This window comes from Bombina bombina, chromosome 3 (genome assembly GCF_027579735.1).
Source record: "Bombina bombina isolate aBomBom1 chromosome 3, aBomBom1.pri, whole genome shotgun sequence".
NCBI classification, from domain to species: domain Eukaryota; kingdom Metazoa; phylum Chordata; class Amphibia; order Anura; family Bombinatoridae; genus Bombina; species Bombina bombina.
The window spans coordinates 6,093,410-6,116,305 of record NC_069501.1 but is presented as its reverse complement, the minus strand read 5'-3'; the positions used below and the strand labels follow the sequence as shown (position 1 = coordinate 6,116,305).

The 22,896-nt window shown below is 47.5% G+C and overlaps 1 protein-coding gene across 1 annotated transcript in view; it reads left to right on the top strand.

Annotated features, from left to right (window-relative positions):
• The window catches only part of LOC128652775 (high affinity cGMP-specific 3',5'-cyclic phosphodiesterase 9A-like), a 432,847-nt gene that overhangs the window by 335,305 nt on the left and 74,646 nt on the right, over positions 1–22,896 (top strand). Inside the window, exon 10 of the mRNA XM_053705705.1 lies at positions 8,580–8,708. Coding sequence (XP_053561680.1) covers positions 8,580–8,708 — 129 coding nt within the window. The remainder of the gene's footprint in view (positions 1–8,579; positions 8,709–22,896) is intronic.

Here is a 22,896-nt window from a genome sequence, read left to right as displayed (position 1 = left end):
GAAGTTGTCCCATAGAAGACCAAAGCCACCGGAGGAGCACGTGGACCACTGGCAGATGGACCCTGGACCATGGAGGACCCGCCCGGAGCCCCGGACATTGCTGCAGCCAGCATCCGAAAGAGGGACACCGCCGCAGTGATGGATTTGCTGGTCAAAGCTGTTTAAGGCCCAGGTAAGGCCCTTGCGCTCCCACTATGCCCAACACCGATTAAAGTGAATTGTATGGGCCAAGGGAGGGACTGGCAACCGCATCGCCTATAATTTGTGAAGACCCGGCCTGGGCCATAGGGCCTCTTGAGTTCCCCAACCACCCTCCAGATCAACGGCCTCCAACAAGGCCTGATCTGAAATTTCAGGGATAATCATGGAGCTGCACCCCTCACCAGACCCACCCTGGGAAGGGATATGGGGGGATTAAGTAATGGAGTATGACCCACCGCATCAGGAGAAGGTGCAATCCATTCCTAATCTTCCCTTTCCTCCACGACTTCTCTTTCTGCAGATTTCTCTGGGGCCTCCATGAATCATTTTGGAGGTACTTTTACTCTCTTCGAACGCCTTATGTGAAAACTTCAAAGAAACAAGCAGAAAACATAAATTATGACTTGCCAGATAATTTCCTTTCCTTCAATACAGGGAGAGTCCACAGCTGCATTCAATACTTGTGGGAATACAAAACCTGGTCACCAGGAGGAGGCAAAGACACCCCAGCCAAAGGCTTAAATACCTCCCCCACTTCATCTATCCCCCAGTCATTCTGCCAAGGGAACAAGGAACAATAGGAGAAATATCCGAGCGAAAAAGGTGCCAGAAGAAAACAAAATAAATTTAGGGCCACCAATCGGAGAACACGGGCGGGAGCTGTGGACTCTCCCTGTATCTGGAAATTATCTGGTAAGTTATAAGTTATGTTTTCCTTCCAAATACAGGGAGAGTCCCCAGCTGCATTCATTACTTGTGGGAACTAATACCCAAGCTACAGAGGACACTGAATGTTAATGGGAGGGCAAAAGAGGAGGTGGCCCAAATCTGAGGGCACCACAGCCTGCAACCAACCCATTCTCCCGATGCTGCTTCAACAGAAGTAAAAAAGAAAAAGAATCTTTGGAGGACAGGATAGCCGCCCAACAATGGGAAACATAAAGATCTCATGCCCGAAATCCAGGAAGACGTCACTTCTCCTGAAATGAGCCATAACCTCTGAGTAGACTAGTAATCCACTGACTTCCAGGCTAAGTGAAAAAAACACTAACAAGGAAAAAGGAGGCAACCGCGCCTCCGAAGCCCAAAGAACATCAAGGCAAGATCCCCTGAAGGGGAAAATCCTTTTCCATTTAGAAATGAAAATACCATAGAAAATAACAATGTTAGGGAGAAAACCCTAACAAACTCGAAAACAGTCCTAATAAAAGTAAACTCCTATAAGGAGTACATATTGTAAGATTACAACATAGGGGCCATGGCATGTAGAAAAACAATCTACAGACGGAATAGATAATTGAAGAAGGAATTCAAAGACCACTCCTGCATGGGTAGAAAAAGTAAGCCGATGTCACCCCCAAAAGAGACTAAGCTCCAAGAAGGAGCCAGAAAGGTACCGGCCTGACCGTAGTCAGTGCCCCAGCAAAAAGAATGAAATGCCTGAGAGTTCAAAGATCCTCTGGAACAGAAGGACATTCAAGGAATCGAAACTTGCTTGCAAGCCCACAATCAAGAAGCCAGGACAGCCGCTGGATTCAACTCGCAACCTACCGCATGCTACGTGGTGAACGTACACATCAGGATAAGAGAGCCATCTGTTCCAAACAGGACTGCTCAAGCCGGAGCTCGCTATGAAGGACCTTCCCCATCTTATCCTGAGGAAAATAACGACAGACTCCCAAGACCGATAGAAACCCAGAACAAACTTGCTCCTCCCTACAAGGGTCGATCTCAACACCTATGATAAATGACGAGGGACCAACTCTGCGCCAATGAAAGGAACTTTCAGAAACTCGCACTTGACTAAGCAATCTCTCGCATCCGCTTTAGAGGAATAGGCGTCCATGACACCATGCAACAATACTCCATGGAGGCGAAAACCTAAAATGGCAATACTAACTCGCAGACATAAACTGGGGATCAGTCTCACAAGCCACTAGCTCTTGCTAGGATCGGACCATCCCCAGCAACAGGTAATATGGTCACAAAGAATAGGATCACACATCTCAGACTGAAGGTCCCTGAGAAACATTTTACTTAGGGTTGCAGCAGACCACTGACGCACCCTCTGGCAGAAAAAAACAGAAGTTGACCTAGGATCCAAGCCACAACCTTCTGATTCAGAAGCGGTGGCTCTAACCACTACGCCACATATCCCTGAGAATGGAAGAGGAAACCAGAGATAGTCCAGGGTGCCTGATCGACTTCCTCAGATACCTATCCTTGAGAAGAAAAGATAGTAGGAAACATCCATTCCTGAGGAGCCTGCTCAATTAGAGGACTGTTGACAAAGAGCTGTAGTGGGCCTCCACCTGCCACTAAACACGAGGTCCTCCCGGCTACACAGTAGGAACTCTCCCCTTCCAAAAAAAAGGAGTTACCCACTGAAAGGTCCCAACTGGTATGAATCCAGAAAACCAAAGCCCCAAAGCAGAGTGCTTGGCTGAGGAACCATAGGACAAAAAGGAAGGAAAACTCCTGATCCCCATGCTTCCCACAGACTGCAAAGTGACAAAGTCAAAACCGTCCCTGAAGAAACAACTCCAGACAGAGAAGTCTGAACGGAACACAGGGGATCGAATCCCCCCACCGATAATCCCTAACAGTCCATTAAGACAGATATAGAAAGGGAACAACGTCATGCCGAAGGCTCAGCCCTGGCTGACCTATCACCCCCACCCCCGGGCCAACAAAAACCAGAAGGGGGACTGAAGGGCATAGCGCAAGATCTCAGGAAATAAACTTCCTGTCCGAAGATAAAATAGCATCCCGGAAAACACCCTGGTGTTTCACCAAACACTCAAGTCTAGATCCAACTCAGAGGATCAAAAGGACAAGAGAAAAACGCTAACAGTCTTTGAACAGCAGATGGTAAGAAACCAGAAGCTAAGATCAGGAGCTACTGTAAATTTTGGAGCAGGGTACTGCCCCATTAAACCCCAGATCTCAAAAGGAAACCTAGGATCAGAACAAGGTTTGCAGGAAGATACGGTTCCTAAGAACCGGATTCGCTCAAAAGGAAAGAGGAAGGAACATCCTTCTCCTGAACAAAAGAAAAAACTTACATTCTCAGACAAACAGAAGTACTATAAGCTCTGCTTAACATTCATAGAACTCAATTAAAATGGGAATCCCCCCTCCTTATTGGACCATACACCAACAGTGGAAAGAAAATATTCCCACAGTCCCACAGTGCATTAGATAACGGGAACATGATTCCAAAAGTCATCTGAAAACTTCCCTCTCTCTCTGTCAAAGACAAAATCCAGAGAAGAGGAAAAACAGCCCCAGATCCCTCAAGCACCATCCAAGATAAAGCTTAAAAACCGGTCCAGCCTGTACTCTAGTATAGGTGACCATGAGAAACCTGGACTGGAAGCTAGAGAAAATAACAAAACTCCCTCTTTTGTGTAAAAGGGAAGAAACAGACTTAACTAGTACCCAAAACAGGTCCTGCCTGTCATCTAGGGTACAACGTATCTGTCAAAACATTCAAGGGTTAAACAGAAAATCTTAACTTCCAGCAATGCCAGAAAAACTGACAATAAAAAAAAGTAAATATAAGCTCTGTGGCTTAAAATTTGTCTCAAAATCATCAGGAAACCATCACCCCGAACAGAGATCTAAATGCTTCCACCAGAAATCTACAACAATATCGACCATCTAAGTAGATAGTTTTAAAAATCCCATGTGACGAAACGTCTTTCTTAGAGTTTCTATAACAACCCAGAGCTCTAAAAACTAAACTATCTGAACCGGAATAGAATGCAAAAGAAAATTGGCAAGCGCCCAAATATGTTACTGAAAAGGGAGCGTGCAAACAAAACCAGGTCCAGCCTGTTACACAACACAATCCCCCATAGAGCTCGGAACTGGCATTCTAATAAAAAAAACAAAATGAAATCAAGATGATAAGGAATAGGAACACCAATCCTAACCACTCGTCTATTCAAGATCGTTATCTGATTTAGAGGACTGAGATTCAACTGACAGATCAGCACTGGGAACCTCTAACATCGCCAAAACCTCTCTCAGAAGCAAACGCAGGCGTGCCAATCTAAATCTAAACGCTATGCTCTCCGCAGTCGAAGGATTCAAGTACGTAGACTCTGACCCTGGAGGATCTACCTCTGAAGCCTCAGTGAAAACCGCATCCCCAGAGGAATGATCAGACTCAATTATCATTTTACACAACGGTCCTTGGGCAGGAGAACCTGGGTTAACCCTTTGCTTGCGCGCAGCAGGAAGAGGTAGCATCACTAAGGCCGTAGAGTTAGCCATGCGGTACTGCGTAGTAACCTCTGGTGGAAACAAACCCCTCACTGGTGAAGGGGGAGCGGAACTCGGTAAAACTGCATATGTAGGATCCGAAGAATCTAGGGAACACACCTCACTGGATTCAGAATCCTCAGTCGGATGGCTCAGTGGTCTGTGACAACCCAACATTGGATGATGAGAAAACCCTATTGTGGCATACGGAACATACTTGAGGGCTGGGTTACCCAGGCCTCCTCACAATATACACAGGTATCAAATTCTGTCTCCGAGAGATACCCCTCTAACATATCAGAATCCTCCATATTATCAAAAGAGAAGACGCTCCTCTCCGCAGACACCCAGTCAATAATCAGAAGCGGGAATAAACGTGACCACCCGGTCACATGGTGCTCATGTAGGACCACCCCTGCTAAAAAAAAAAAAAAAAGTGCGCCAGCTTGATAAAAACTGTGCAGCTCTCAAAAGTAACCTGTACATTCCGTAACAGCCAAAGAGCCCAAACGTTCTTACACACAAGCAGTCAAAATCGCATAACAAACATGATTAAAAAATCCCCACTGTTCAATAATCCCCCTCAGGAGAAAATAACCCTTGAAACTCGTCAACGCTGATTGCTTAAGGAGCTGTTAATATTGAGTCTGGATGGCTTCACAGAGACTTTCCCCGCATCTCCAGACTCTAACTTTCATCAAAGCTCTCCCTGAGAGGCTGACAAGACTACTTAAAACTCCATACCGAAGGGTACTACCCCCCATAAGAGACTGCTCTGAATCTTCCGACACTTCTCTGCCATCATCTTGTGATGAAAGGCAAAGAATGACAAGGGGATGAGGGAAGTGGGGGAGGTATTTAAGCCTTTGGCTGGGGTGTCTTTGCCTTCTCCTGGTGGCCAGGTTCTGTATTCCCACAAGTAATGAATGCAGCTGTGGATTCTCCCTGTATTTAGAAGGAAAGAGTATTTGGACTTCCTGTAAGGTCTTAAAAAGGTAAGCCAAACCCCTGCTCTCTAACTGCAACATTTGTTTCACACACACTCCTCCATCCTGGCCTTAACCCTTATGTGAATTCCAGGCAATTTCCCTTACATTTCCTACACTCGCACTCTGCACAACACACTCGCACTCTGCACAACACACTCGCACTTTGCACAATCCAAACACGCACTCTGCAAAATCCACACACGCACACTCTGCACAACACACACACACTCTGCTTTATTGAGTAATCAAAGCTGCATTATGCTGCGGTGCCTTTACTGTCTATCTCAATGAAACCTGTTATCTCCCTAATGATAATTATTGCCAACTATCACCTCAATTAGCCTATACTAATGCTACTGAAATAACACTAATTTTGTTTTCCCATCCCAATTAACCCCAATCATGATCCACTACATCTCATTCAACTCTAATAATGAGCACTTCACAACTGAGTTAACTCACCCTGTGACTTACCCACACCTCAATTAACCCTAACTGTAATCTCAGAACACCTCAATTAACCCAAAGTGTAATCTCAGAACACCTCAATTAACCCTAGCCATGACCTCCCCACTATTTTAGAAATTCTGATTGGTTTAGGGTAAGAACTGAGCCTTCACATTTCTAAGATTGAAAAGTACTTTCCATAAAGCCGGCTAAACCAAGGAGGACACAATCCCATATAGATCAGTCTTGGTGCACGTTATGGTATAACCCTGATATCGAGGGTTAATACCAGATGAAAGATGCCCTGATTACGGGATCAGTAACACACAAATCCAGTTAATTCCCCCCAAACACGAGACCAAGCTCCGTCTTGAGGGTAAAACAGAATCTCCTTTATTGAGGGCTATATGCCCGGTATTTATGCAGGTCTCCCACCTGGTTGACACTCCCCTAGGGGACAAGATGGGGGATTGGAAGAGTATAGTACATTAGATAGAGGGAAGATGCCCTTTTACAGGATACAATAGAATTACATTACGTAATCAAATAAACAATCAAACACAAGAAAACAATGGATTTCTTCCTGGCACCTGGCAGTCTGGAGGTGATTAAACAAGGTGAATGCTTATCACCTAAACCTAATTACAGTAAACAATAGCTGATGCCAGAAAACCTGTATCAGAAAATAGTTACTCAAAACTGAAAAAGAGGAGAGTTAACCCCTCCAGTACTGTTGGATTCACACCCTGTACCTATAATGGGCACAGGGTGACTTAACATAATGCCCGAATCCATAATCCGTAGGGAGGTTGACAGAGGGGTCTGTCACACGGCTCCCTCCTGGTGGGACACTCCGGCAGACCCGGCTTGACCCTTTGGCGGGTCAACTTGGGGATGACCGGACTAGGAGGTGGTAGGAATGTCAGTCTGCATTCCCGTTATGAGAGAAAATTCCTGTCCGTATAAATAAGGGTTCAACTTCTTCAGTGCCCAGACCAGGGCTAAACAATCCTTCAAGTTTTTGTTTTCAGAGACGCTTCTTTTCAGTTGGAGACAAATCTCATCGGCTTCTTTATGAGTTTTTTGTACCTGCTCTTTATAGGTATCCACAAGCCCTTCATACTGACATAGGGTACCCTTGAGTTGCTGCACCTCACTATGAGCCAGCATCAGCTTCTCCTCCAGTGTTGCTAAGTTTGTCTTTAATGTTTCATGTTCCACTCTGAAGCTGGTGTTTTCTGCGGTCTGTCGGTGCAGCTTGTCTAGCAGAAATTCCCGTTCTAAACACGCTTTTCCCTCTGCGCTCCTCTTCTCTCCCGCTAGCACCGTTACGTGATTGTTTAACGTGACCATTTCATCCTCTACTTGACTCTTCTCCTTCATCAGTGTGTTGTAATGGGACTTCCACGTATCAATAGCGGATAGAGATTTACTGAGCTCAGCGTCCTGGGGCTTAGCAGCAGGTGGATCGGTCTCGGCGGCATGGATCTAGGCACGGGTAGTCACAGGGTTAACATCGGAACCCAGTTAATTCCCCCCAAACACGAGACCAAGCTCCGTCCTGGGGGTAAAACAGAATCTACTTTATTGAGGGCTATATGCCCGGTATTTATGCAGGTCTCCAACCTGGTTGACACTCCCCTAGGGGACAAGATGGGAGATTGGAAGAGTATAGTACATTAGATAGAGGGAAGATGCCCTTTTACAGGATACAATAGAATTACATTACGTAATCAAATAAACAATCAAACACAAGAAAACAATGGATTCCTTCCTGGCACCTGGCAGTCTGGAGGTGATTAAACAAGGTGAACGCTTATCACCTAAACCTAATTACAGTAAACAATAGCTGATGCCAGGAAACCTGTATCAGAAAATACAGTTACTCAAAAGTGAACAAGAGGAGAGTTAACCCCTCCAGTGCTGTTGGATTCACACCCTGTACCTATAATGGGCACAGGGTGACTTAACATAATGCCCGAATCCATAATCCGTAGGGAGGTTGACAGAGGGGTTTGTCACAGTGCAGTTAAAGCTCAGATGAGTTGGATTGTGGTCTCTATTGCCGGAGCCGCACTAACTGCTGAGTTACCTCCCATTACATATGCCACAATGTTACAGGTTTCAGCATGACCCCCAAGTGAGGTCTAAAAGGCAGGGGATACTCTCCCGGATATTTGATAACTGGACCATTCTGCTGTAACAACTTATGGTACAAGGGAGGTACCTGCTCCGCTCTTTATGTATTGCTATTATCTGAAAAAAGGGTGTCCAAGCTTTAGAAATGAGGGGCCATAATGTGTTTGTTCGCTTTTAACCAACTATTTAAATGATTTTCTAAGTATTCTCTTTAAACAAACATGACATAAGCTATTCTGTAGCTAGGGACAGTAACACATGCACAAAACAGGAAGAGGCCCAGTGAGTGGTGCTGATGAGACAAGGGGCTGCAGTGTGGCCCTGGGGCCATTGTGCAGTACATATCAGTTCTTATGGTGTATTAGACACATTGGTTTGTTTGTGAGATTACATTCTGTGTGAGCTAAAGGGAAACATAATCACTTCAGCTAATCAGCGCTATGGAATTCTACGTTACTTTACCAATAACAGATAATATCATCCTTCCTATTAACGCTATGTACACCCCTGTCACTGTGTCTTCTCCCTTCCTAGAGTGATCGCGAGAAGTCTGAGGGTCTCCCAGTCACCCCCTACATGAATCGTGACACTGTGACAAAGGCCGAGGCTCAGAGAACCTTCATTATTTGCCTCCTGACTCCACTGTGCCAAGCTTTGAGTAAGGTAACCATTCAAAACACATCACCATGGTAGTTTGCGTGTCACTAGGGTACTGGGATTGTGAGCATGTATATGGGTGCTTGTGTGTGTATGTGCATGCTTGTGTGTGTGCTTGTGAGCACTTGTGTGTGCGTGCTTGTGAGCGTGCTTCTGTATATGTGCATGCTTGTGAGCACGTGTGTGGGTGTGTGTGCTTGTGAGCACTTGTGCGTGCTTGTGAGCGTGTTTCTGTATATGTGCATGCTTGTGAGCACGTGTGTGGGTGTGTGTGCTTGTGAGCACTTGTGTGTGCGTGCTTGTGAGCGTGCTTCTGTATATGTGCATGCTTGTGAGCACGTGTGTGGGTGTGTGTGCTTGTGAGCACTTGTGTGTGCGTGCTTGTGAGCGTGCTTCTGTATATGTGCATGCTTGTGAGCACGTGTGTGGGTGTATGTGCTTGTGAACACTTGTGTGTGTGCTTGTCAGCGCATGTTTGTATGTGCATGCTTGTGTGTATGTGTGTGCTTGTGAGCATGCATATATGTGTGTGTGTGTGTGTGAGGAACAGGGGTAAAAGGTGAAGTCTGTGTGTGACACTGTGGCACCAGAACTATGTGTGAGAGAGATACAGGAGTACCAGGAGAGTCTGTCAGTATAACAGCACTGAGCGCTTGTCATCTGTCAGTATAACAGCACTGAGCGCCTGTCATCACACGTCAGCTGTTGTACATCACACTGTGTAGTCACGGTCTGTCAGTATAACAGCACTGAGCGCTTGTCATCACACGTCAGCTGTTGTACATCACACTGTGTAGTCACGGTCTGTCAGTATAACAGCACTGAGCGCTTGTCATCACACGTCACCTGTTGTACATCAGTCTGTGTAGTCACGGTCTGTCAGTATAACAGCACTGAGCGCTTGTCATCACACGTCACCTGTTGTACATCGGTCTGTCAGTATAACAGCACTGAGCGCTTGTCATCACACGTCACGTGTTGTACATCAGTCTGTGTAGTCACGGTCTGTCAGTATAACAACACTGAGCGCTTGTCATCACACGTCACCTGTTGTACATCACACTGTGTAGTCACGGTCTGTCAGTATAACAGCACTGAGCACTTGTCATCACACGTCACCTGTTGTACATCAGTCTGTGTAGTCACGGTCTGTCAGTATAACAGCACTGAACGCTTGTCATCACACGTCACCTGTTGTACATCACACTGTGTAGTCACGGTCTGTCAGTATAACAGCACTGAGCGCTTGTCATCACACATCAGCTGTTGTACATCAGTCTGTGTAGTCACGGTCTGTCAGTATAACAGCACTGAGCGCTTGTCATCACACGTCACCTGTTGTACATCAGTCTGTGTAGTCACGGTCTGTCAGTATAACAGCACTGAGCGCTTGTCATCACACGTCACCTGTTGTACATCAGTCGGTGTAGTCACGGTCTGTCAGTATAACAGCACTGAGCGCTTATCATCACACGTCACCTGTTGTACATCACACTGTGTAGTCACGGTCTGTCAGTATAACAGCACTGAACGCTTGTCCTCACACGTCACCTGTTGTACATCACACTGTGTAGTCACGGTCTGTCAGTATAACAGCACTGAGCGCTTGTCATCACATGTCACCTGTTGTACATCACACTGTGTAGCCACGGTCTGTCAGTATAACAGCACTGAGCGCTTGTCATCACATGTCACCTGTTGTACATCACACTGTGTAGTCACGGTCTGTCAGTATAACAGCACTGAGCGCTTGTCATCACACGTCACCTGTTGTACATCACACTGTGTAGTCACGGTCTGTCAGTATAACAGCACTGAGCGCTTGTCATCACACGTCAGCTGTTGTACATCAGTCTGTGTAGTCACGGTCTGTCAGTATAACAGCACTGAGCGCTTGTCATCACACGTCACCTGTTGTACATCAGTCTGTGTAGTCACTGTCTGTCAGTATAACAGCACTGAGCGCTTGTCATCACACGTCAGCTGTTGTACATCACACTGTGTAGTCACGGTCTGTCAGTATAACAGCACTGAGCGCTTGTCATCACACGTCACCTGTTGTACATCACACTGTGTAGTCACGGTCTGTCAGTATAACAGCACTGAGCGCTTGTCATCTGTCAGTATAACAGCACTGAGCGCCTGTCATCACACGTCAGCTGTTGTACATCACACTGTGTAGTCACGGTCTGTCAGTATAACAGCACTGAGCGCTTGTCATCACACGTCTCCTGTTGTACATCAGTCTGTGTAGTCACGGTCTGTCAGTATAACAGCACTGAGCGCTTGTCATCACACGTCACCTGTTGTACATCAGTCTGTGTAGTCACGGTCTGTCAGTATAACAGCACTGAGCGCTAGTCATCACACGTCACCTGTTGTACATCAGCCTGTGTAGTCACGGTCTGTCAGTATAACAACACTGAGCGCTTGTCATCACATGTCACCTGTTGTGCATCAGCCTGTGTAGTCACGGTCTGTCAGTATAACAGCACTGAGCGCTTGTCATCACATGTCACCTGTTGTGCATCAGCCTGTGTAGTCACGGTCTGTCACTATAACAGCACTGAGCGCTTGTCATCACACGTCACCTGTTGTACATCAGTCTGTGGAGTCACGGTCTGTCAGTATAACAGCACTGAGCGCTTGTCATCACACGTCACCTGTTGTACATCAGTCTGTGGAGTCACGGTCTGTCAGTATAACAGCACTGAGCGCTTGTCATCACACGTCACCTGTTGTACATCAGTCTGTGTAGTCACGGTCTGTCAGTATAACAGCACTGAGCGCTTGTCATCACACGTCACCTGTTGTACATCACACTGTGTAGTCACGGTCTGTCAGTATAACAGCACTGAGCGCTTGTCATCACACGTCACCTGTTGTACATCACACTGTGTAGTCACGGTCTGTCAGTATAACAGCACTGAGCGCTTGTCATCACACGTCAGCTGTTGTACATCAGTCTGTGTAGTCACGGTCTGTCAGTATAACAGCACTGAGCGCTTGTCATCACACGTCACCTGTTGTACATCACACTGTGTAGTCACGGTCTGTCAGTATAACAGCACTGAGTGCTTGTCATCACACGTAAGCTGTTGTACATCACACTGTGTAGTCACGGTCTGTAGGTATAACAGCACTGAGCGCTTGTCATCACACGTCACCTGTTGTACATCAGTCTGTGTAGTCACGGTCTGTCAGTATAACAGCACTGAGCGCTTGTCATCTGTCAGTATAACAGCACTGAGCGCTTGTCATCACACGTCACCTGTTGTACATCACACTGTGTAGTCACGGTCTGTCAGTATAACAGCACTGAGCGCTTGTCATCTGTCAGTATAACAGCACTGAGCGCTTGTCATCACACGTCACCTGTTGTACATCACACTGTGTAGTCACGGTCTGTCAGTATAACAGCACTGAGCCCTTGTCATCACACGTCACCTGTTGTACATCAGTCTGTGTAGTCACGGTCTGTCAGTATAACAGCACTGAGCGCTTGTCATCACACGTCAGCTGTTGTACATCACACTGTGTAGTCACGGTCTGTCAGTATAACGGCACTGAGCGCTTGTCATCACACGTCACCTGTTGTACATCACACTGTGTAGTCACGGTCTGTCAGTATAACAGCACTGAGCGCTTGTCATCACACGTCAGCTGTTTTACATCAGTCTGTGTAGTCACGGTCTGTCAGTATAACGGTGTGACAGACCCTTCTGTCAGGACTGAAGGAGTTAATTGTGTTTAGCTAAGAAACTAATTTCTAAAGACAGAGTTGCTGGCTCCAGCTATAATCTAATTAGTGCTAAGCATTCTATTGTTTGATCACCTCCAGAGAGAAAACGCCTAAGTGATAAGAAGGGCCAAGAGTGTCTTGTGGTTGAAGTGTTTAAGTAATATAATTCTATTGTATCATGTCAAAGGGCTTGTTCCCTCCATGTAATGTACAACAGTCTTTCAACCCCCATCTGGGGGGGTGTCAAACCTGTATAAATACTAGGCATCTAGCCTTTAATAAATGTCATTCTGTTTTAAACCTGAAAACTGGCTTGGTTGTGAATTGCTGATTCCCTATGCAGGACATTGTTCATCTGGTATTAACCTTGGTATCCTGTTGGTACCGTAACAATTGGTGGCAAGCGACGGAATGAACCTTATCGCCCAGAAGAGCAACTACACAAGCCAGTAACCTCAGGAAGAGGGGGATTATTACAATACTGACTAAGATGGAAAAGAGAAAAGTAAATTTTGCAGCTTTTAAAAACTTCCTGGAAACAGAAGGAGAGATTGATGGGTACCTTGCGGATTTTGAGAGGCAATGTGCACTACACAAGGTACCCGCAGAGGACTGGGTCACGATATTATCTGGAAAATTATCCGGCCAGGCCAGAGAGGCTTTTCGGGCCATTCCAGATGAGGAAGTCAGGGATTATAATACGGTAAAAGAGGCTCTGCTCTCCAGGTATGCGGTTACACCGGAGGCATACCGGAGGCGGTTCAGAGACACTGTTAAATTAGCTGGAGATTCCTACCTTGAGTGGGCATGTAAGGTGCACCGCACAGCAGCTCACTGGATAGCGGGGTGCCAAGCCATATCTGGGGAAGAGGTGCTGCAGCTATTCCTGTTGGAACATTGCTTCGACAAGTTACCCGCAGGAGTTCGAGAGTGGGTTCGGGACCGTAAACCCTCCACCCTGCAGGAAGCGGCTCGCTTGGCAGATGAGTATACGGATGCCCGCAAACTGGACACTGCTACCACTAAGCCCCCTGCTAGAGTGGAGTACAGACCCCCAGTCACCCCAGCAGCTGCCAGTTACCAAACCCCGGCGCACCGCTATACCACACGGCCTCCGGCCACGAACTACCCTAAGAGAGCCCTGTTCAATTTGCGGGGCTACTCACAACCGATTCGATGCTTTGGATGTAAGCAACTAGGGCACAAAAGACCAGAGTGTCCCCTAAACGCAGCGAACCAAGCGCAGTCCTGGAGAAGACCTGCCGGCGGAATCCCACGTAATCCTCAGCCTGCGGCCCGCTACGTAGAGGCGCAAGAATGCTGGAGCATCCTACATGAGGCAGACCTTGTGCAAGCTGCCCACCGGAATAACCGGCAACTGGTTAAAGTGAATGGGAAGAAGGTCAGTGGTCTACGGGATACTGGTGCTACCATGACCTTGCTTCAAAAGAACTTGGTGTCTGAGAAACAGTACACTGGAGACACTGTGGCTGTGAGGGTAGCAAGGGGCGATGTGTTCAGCCTACCTGTTGCCAGGGTACATTTGGATTGGGGAGTGGGCGCTAGACCTGTGAATGTGGGGGTCAAGAAGGACTTACCTGCTGATGTTCTTCTTGGAAATGACTTGGCCCCCCTTGTTTCTGCCTACGCTCCTATGGGTCCCGCTGATGTTAACTCTGTGACTACCCGTGCCCAGATCCGTGCAGCAGAGACTGACCCACCTGCTGCTAAGCCCCAGGACGCTGAGCTCAGTAAATCTCTATCCGCTATTGATATGTGGAGGTCCCGTTACAATGCGCTGATGAAGGAGAAGAGGAGCGCAGAGGAAAAAGCACGTTTAGAACGTGAATCTCTGCTAGACAAGCTGCACCGACAGACTGCAGAAAACACCAGCTTGAGAGTGGGACATGAAACCTTAAAGACAAACTTAGCGACACTTGAGGAGAAGCTGACGCTGGCTCATAGTGAGGTGCAGCAACTCAAGGGCACCCTATGTCAGTATGAAGGGATTGTGGATACCTATAAAGAGCAGGTACAGAAAACTCGTAAAGAAGCTGATGGGATTTTGAAGGACTGTTTAGCCCTAGTCTGGGCACTGAGGAAGTTGAACCCTTCTTTGTATGGACAGGAATTCTCTCTCATAACGGGAATACAGATGGATTGTCCTGGCAAACTGACATGCCTACCACCTCCTAGTCCGGTCATCCCCAGGTTGACCCGCCAAAGGGTCAAGCCGGGTCTGCCGGAGTGTTCCACAACGGGGGAGATATGTGACAGACCCTTCTGTCAGGACTGAAGGAGTTAATTGTGTTTAGCTAAGAAACTAATTTCTAAAGACAGAGTTGCTGGCTCCAGCTATAATCTAATTAGTGCTAAGCATTCTATTGTTTGATCACCTCCAGAGAGAAAACGCCTAAGTGATAAGAAGGGCCAAGAGTGTCTTGTGGTTGAAGTGTTTAAGTAATATAATTCTATTGTATCATGTCAAAGGGCTTGTTCCCTCCATGTAATGTACAACAGTCTTTCAACCCCCATCTGGGGGGGTGTCAAACCTGTATAAATACTAGGCATCTAGCCTTTAATAAATGTCATTCTGTTTTAAACCTGAAAACTGGCTTGGTTGTGAATTGCTGATTCCCTATGCAGGACATTGTTCATCTGGTATTAACCTTGGTATCCTGTTGGTACCGTAACAAACGGTACTGAGCGCTTGTCATCACACGTCACCTGTTGTACATCACACTGTGTAGTCACGGTCTGTCAGTATAACAGCACTGAGCGCTTGTCATCACATGTCACCTGTTGTGCATCAGCCTGTGTAGTCACGGTCTGTCAGTATAACAGCACTGAGCGCTTGTCATCACACGTCACCTGTTGTACATCACACGGTGTAGTCACGGTCTGTCAGTATAACAGCACTGAGCGCTTGTCATCACACGTCACCTGTTGTACATCACACGGTGTAGTCACGGTCTGTCAGTATAACAGCACTGAGCGCTTATCATCACACGTCACCTGTTGTACATCACACTGTGTAGTCACGGTCTGTCAGTATAACAGCACTGAGCGCTTATCATCACACGTCACCTGTTGTACATCACACTGTGTAGTCACGGTCTGTCAGTATAACAGCACTGAGCGCTTATCATCACACGTCACCTGTTGTACATCAGTCTGTGTAGTCACGGTCTGTCAGTATAACAACACTGAGCGCTTGTCATCACACGTCAGCTGTTGTACATCACACTGTGTAGTCACAGTCTGTCAGTATAACAGCACTGAGCGCTTGTCATCACATGTCACCTGTTGTACATCACACTGTGTAGTCACGGTCTGTCAGTATAACAGCACTGAGCGCTTGTCATCACACGTCAGCTGTTGTACATCACACTGTGTAGTCACGGTCTGTCAGTATAACAGCACTGAGCGCTTGTCATCACACGTCAGCTGTTGTACATCACACTGTGTAGTCACGGTCTGTCAGTATAACAGCACTGAGCGCTTGTCATCACACGTCACCTGTTGTACATCACACTGTGTAGTCACGGTCTGTCAGTATAACAGCACTGAGCTCTTGTCATCACACGTCACCTGTTGTACATCACACTGTGTAGTCACAGTCTGTCAGTATAACAGCACTGAGCGCTTGTCATCACACGTCTCCTGTTGTACATCACACTGTGTAGTCACGGTCTGTCAGTATAACAGCACTGAGCGCTTGTCATCACATGTCACCTGTTGTGCATCAGCCTGTGTAGTCACGGTCTGTCAGTATAACAGCACTGAGCGCTTGTCATCACACGTCACCTGTTGTACATCAGTCTGTGTAGTCACGGTCTGTCAGTATAACAGCACTGAGCGCTTGTCATCACACGTCACCTGTTGTACATCAGTCTGTGTAGTCACGGTCTGTCAGTATAACAGCACTGAGCGCTAGTCATCACACGTCACCTGTTGTACATCAGCCTGTGTAGTCACGGTCTGTCAGTATAACAGCACTGAGCGCTTGTCATCACACGTCACCTGTTGTACATCAGTCTGTGTAGTCACGGTCTGTCAGTATAACAGCACTGAGCACTTGTCATCACACGTCACCTGTTGTACATCAGTCTGTGTAGTCACGGTCTGTCAGTATAACAGCACTGAGCACTTGTCATCACACGTCACCTGTTGTACATCACACTGTGTAGTCACGGTCTGTCAGTATAACAGCACTCAGCGATTGTCATCACACGTCAGCTGTTGTACATCACACGGTGTAGTCACGGTCTGTCAGTATAACAGCACTGAGCGCCTGTCATCACACGTCAGCTGTTGTACATCACACTGTGTAGTCACGGTCTGTCAGTATAACAGCACTGAGCGCTTGTCATCACACGTCTCCTGTTGTACATCAGTCTGTGTAGTCACGGTCTGTCAGTATAACAGCACTGAGCGCTTGTCATCACACGTCACCTGTTGTACATCAGTCTGTGTAGTCACGGTCTGTCAGTATAACAGCACTGAGCGCTAGTCATCACACGTCACCTGTTGTACATCAGCCTGTGTAGTCACGGTCTGTCAGTATAACAACACTGAGCGCTTGTCATCACATGTCACCTGTTGTGCATCAGCCTGTGTAGTCACGGTCTGTCAGTATAACAGCACTGAGCGCTTGTCATCACATGTCACCTGTTGTGCATCAGCCTGTGTAGTCACGGTCTGTCACTATAACAGCACTGAGCGCTTGTCATCACACGTCACCTGTTGTACATCACACTGTGTAGTCACGGTCTGTCAGTATAACAGCACTGAGCGCTTGTCATCACACGTCAGCTGTTGTACATCAGTCTGTGTAGTCACGGTCTGTCAGTATAACAGCACTGAGCGCTTGTCATCACACGTCACCTGTTGTACATCACACTGTGTAGTCACGGTCTGTCAGTATAACAGCACTGAGTGCTTGTCATCACACGTAAGCTGTTGTACATCACACTGTGTAGTCACGGTCTGTAGGTATAACAGCACTGAGCGCTTGTCATCACACGTCACCTGTTGTACATCAGTCTGTGTAGTCACGGTCTGTCAGTATAACAGCACTGAGCGCTTGTCATCTGTCAGTATAACAGCACTGAGCGCTTGTCATCACACGTCACCTGTTGTACATCACACTGTGTAGTCACGGTCTGTCATAATAACAGCACTGAGCGCTTGTCATCTGTCAGTATAACAGCACTGAGCGCTTGTCATCACACGTCACCTGTTGTACATCACACTGTGTAGTCACGGTCTGTCAGTATAACAGCACTGAGCCCTTGTCATCACACGTCACCTGTTGTACATCAGTCTGTGTAGTCACGGTCTGTCAGTATAACAGCACTGAGCGCTTGTCATCACACGTCAGCTGTTGTACATCACACTGTGTAGTCACGGTCTGTCAGTATAACGGCACTGAGCGCTTGTCATCACACGTCACCTGTTGTACATCACACTGTGTAGTCACGGTCTGTCAGTATAACAGCACTGAGCGCTTGTCATCACACGTCAGCTGTTTTACATCAGTCTGTGTAGTCACGGTCTGTCAGTATAACGGTACTGAGCGCTTGTCATCACACGTCACCTGTTGTACATCACACTGTGTAGTCACGGTCTGTCAGTATAACAGCACTGAGCGCTTGTCATCACATGTCACCTGTTGTGCATCAGCCTGTGTAGTCACGGTCTGTCAGTATAACAGCACTGAGCGCTTGTCATCACACGTCACCTGTTGTACATCACACGGTGTAGTCACGGTCTGTCAGTATAACAGCACTGAGCGCTTGTCATCACACGTCACCTGTTGTACATCACACGGTGTAGTCACGGTCTGTCAGTATAACAGCACTGAGCGCTTATCATCACACGTCACCTGTTGTACATCACACTGTGTAGTCACGGTCTGTCAGTATAACAGCACTGAGCGCTTATCATCACACGTCACCTGTTGTACATCACACTGTGTAGTCACGGTCTGTCAGTATAACAGCACTGAGCGCTTATCATCACACGTCACCTGTTGTACATCAGTCTGTGTAGTCACGGTCTGTCAGTATAACAACACTGAGCGCTTGTCATCACACGTCAGCTGTTGTACATCACACTGTGTAGTCACAGTCTGTCAGTATAACAGCACTGAGCGCTTGTCATCACATGTCACCTGTTGTACATCACACTGTGTAGTCACGGTCTGTCAGTATAACAGCACTGAGCGCTTGTCATCACACGTCAGCTGTTGTACATCACACTGTGTAGTCACGGTCTGTCAGTATAACAGCACTGAGCGCTTGTCATCACACGTCAGCTGTTGTACATCACACTGTGTAGTCACGGTCTGTCAGTATAACAGCACTGAGCGCTTGTCATCACACGTCACCTGTTGTACATCACACTGTGTAGTCACGGTCTGTCAGTATAACAGCACTGAGCGCTTGTCATCACACGTCACCTGTTGTACATCACACTGTGTAGTCACAGTCTGTCAGTATAACAGCACTGAGCGCTTGTCATCACACGTCTCCTGTTGTACATCACACTGTGTAGTCACGGTCTGTCAGTATAACAGCACTGAGCGCTTGTCATCACATGTCACCTGTTGTGCATCAGCCTGTGTAGTCACGGTCTGTCAGTATAACAGCACTGAGCGCTTGTCATCACACGTCACCTGTTGTACATCAGTCTGTGTAGTCACGGTCTGTCAGTATAACAGCACTGAGCGCTTGTCATCACACGTCACCTGTTGTACATCAGTCTGTGTAGTCACGGTCTGTCAGTATAACAGCACTGAGCGCTAGTCATCACACGTCACCTGTTGTACATCAGCCTGTGTAGTCACGGTCTGTCAGTATAACAGCACTGAGCGCTTGTCATCACACGTCACCTGTTGTACATCACACTGTGTAGTCACGGTCTGTCAGTATAACAGCACTGAGCGCTTGTCATCACACGTCACCTGTTGTACATCAGTCTGTGTAGTCACGGTCTGTCAGTATAACAGCACTGAGCGCTTATCATCACACGTCACCTGTTGTACATCAGTCTGTGTAGTCACGGTCTGTCAGTATAACAGCACTGAGCACTTGTCATCACACGTCACCTGTTGTACATCACACTGTGTAGTCACGGTCTGTCAGTATAACAGCACTCAGCGATTGTCATCACACGTCAGCTGTTGTACATCACACGGTGTAGTCACGGTCTGTCAGTATAACAGCACTGAGCACTTGTCATCACATGTCACCTGTTGTACATCACACTGTGTAGTCACGGTCTGTTAGTATAACAGCACTGAGCGCTTGTCATCACATGTCACCTGTTGTACATCAGTCTGTGTAGTCACGGTCTGTCAGTATAACAACACTGAGCGCTTGTCATCACACGTCAGCTGTTGTACATCACACTGTGTAGTCACGGTCTGTCAGTATAACAGCACTGAGCGCTTGTCATCACACGTCAGCTGTTGTACATCACACTGTGTAGTCACGGTCTGTCAGTATAACAGCACTGAGCGCTTGTCATCACACGTCACCTGTTGTACATCACACTGTGTAGTCACGGTCTGTCAGTATAACAGCACTGAGCGCTTGTCATCACACGTCACCTGTTGTACATCACACTGTGTAGTCACAGTCTGTCAGTATAACAGCACTGAGCGCTTGTCATCACACGTCTCCTGTTGTACATCACACTGTGTAGTCACGGTCTGTCAGTATAACAGCACTGAGCGCTTGTCATCACATGTCACCTGTTGTGCATCAGCCTGTGTAGTCACGGTCTGTCAGTATAACAGCACTGAGCGCTTGTCATCACACGTCACCTGTTGTACATCAGTCTGTGTAGTCACGGTCTGTCACTATAACAGCACTGAGCGCTTGTCATCACACGTCACCTGTTGTACATCAGTCTGTGTAGTCACGGTCTGTCAGTATAACAGCACTGAGCGCTTGTCATCACACGTCACCTGTTGTACATCACACTGTGTAGTCACGGTCTGTCAGTATAACAGCACTGAGCGCTTGTCATCACATGTCACCTGTTGTACATCACACTGTGTAGTCACGGTCTGTCAGTATAACAGCACTGAGCGCTTGTCATCACACGTCAGCTGTTGTACATCACACTGTGTAGTCACGGTCTGTCAGTATAACAGCACTGAGCGCTTGTCATCACACGTCACCTGTTGTACATCACACTGTGTAGTCACGGTCTGTCAGTATAACAGCACTGAGCGCTTGTCATCACACGTCACCTGTTGTACATCAGTCTGTGTAGTCACGGTCTGTCAGTATAACAGCACTGAGCGCTTGTCATCACACGTCACCTGTTGTACATCAGTCTGTGTAGTCACGGTCTGTCAGTGTGACAGACCCTTCTGTCAGGACTGAAAGAGTTAACTGTGTTTAGCTTTAAGAATCTAATTTCTAAAGACAGGTTTTCTGGCCTCAGCTATTGTGTGCTATAATTACATTTAAGTAATAAACAGGCCATTGTTTAATCACCCTCAGAGAACAGACGCTAGGTGATAAGACAAGCCAAATGTGTTTAAGTTGTTATCTGCCTAAGTAAAGTATTTAAGTAATATAATTCTATTGTATCATGTCAAGGGCGCTTCTCCCTTTTATCTAATGTACAACATTCTTTCAACCCCCATCTGAGGGGGGGGTCAAAAACCTGTATAAATCTGTGTGCTGCCTTCAAATAAAGTTGTCATTCTGTTTTAAACCTGAAACTGGCTGCGTTGTGAATTGCTGATTGTCTATGCAGGACATTGTTCATCTGGGGTTAACCCTTGGTACACAGTTGGTACCGTAACATTGGTGGCAAGCGACGGAATGAACCTTATCGCCCAGAAGAGCAACTACACAAGCCAGTAACCTCAGGAAGAGGGGGATTATTACAATACTGACTAAGATGGAAAGAGTACCAGGGACAGAAGGAACCAATGGGCCCAGCATATCAGACAGAACCCCTGAAGAAGCAAGCTTTGATCGGGCAGTTAAAATAAGACTGGCATATTATGGCCCCAACCCATCTGCGGAAATTATCGACCGGGTCATAGCAGCTGTGGAGGCCAACCTACTTCGCCAAAGCGGCGCTGCAGCAGCCCAAGTCACAGGAACCCCAGTGGAAAAGAGAAAAGTAAATTTTGCAGCTTTTAAAAACTTCCTGGAAACAGAAGGAGAGATTGATGGGTACCTTGCGGATTTTGAGAGGCAATGTGCACTACACCAGGTACCCGCAGAGGACTGGGTCATGATATTATCCGGAAAATTATCCGGCCGGGCCAGTGAGGCTTTTCGGGCCATTCCAGATGAGGAAGTCGGGGATTATAATACTGTAAAAGAGGCTCTGCTCTCCAGGTATGCGGTTACACCGGAGGCATACCGGAGGCGGTTCAGAGACACTGTTAAATTGGCTGGTGATTCCTACGTTGAGTGGGCATATAAGGTGCACCGCACAGCATCGCACTGGATGGCGGGGTGCCAAGCCGTGTCTGGGGAAGAGGTGCTGCAGCTATTCCTGTTGGAACATTGCTTTGACAAGTTATCAGCAGGAGTTAGAGAGTGGGTTCGGGACCGTAAACCCTCCACCCTGCATGAAGCGGCTCGCTTGGCAGATGAGTATACGGATGCCCGCAAACTGGACACTGCTACCACTAAGCCCCCTGCCAGAGTGGAGTACAGACCCCCAGTCACCCCAGCACCTGCCAGTTACCAACCCCCAGCGCACCGCTATACCACACGGTCTCGGGCCACGAACTACCCTCAGAGAGCCTGGTTCAATTCGCGGGGCTACTCACAACCGATTCGGTGCTTTGGATGTAAGCAACTAGGGCACAAAAGACCAGAGTGTCCCCTAAATGCAGCGAACCAAGCACAGTCCTGGAGAAGACCCGCCGGCGGAATCCCACGTAACCCTCAGCCTGCGGCCCGCTACGTAGAGGCGCAAGAATGCTGGGGCATCCTACATGAGGCAGACCTTGTGCAAGCTGCCCACCGGAATAACCGGCAACTCGTTAAAGTGAATGGGAAGGAGGTCAGTGGTCTACGGGATACTGGTGCTACCATGACCTTGCTTCGAAAGAACTTGGTGTCTGAGAAACAGCACACAGGAGACACTGTGGCTGTGAGGGTAGCAGGGGGCACTGTGTTCCGCCTACCTGTTGCCAGGGTGCATTTGGATTGGGGAGGGGGCGCTAGACCTGTGAATGTGGGGGTCATGAAGGATTTACCCGCTGATGTTCTCCTTGGAAATACCTTGGTCCCCCTTGTTTCTGCCTATGCTCCCATGGGTCCCGCTGATGTTAACCCTGTGACTACCCGTGCTCAGATCCGTGCAGCAGAGACTGACCCCCCTGCTGCTAAGCCCCAGGACGCTGAGCTCAGTAAATCTCTATCCGCTATTGATATGTGGGAGTCACGTTACAATGCGCTGATG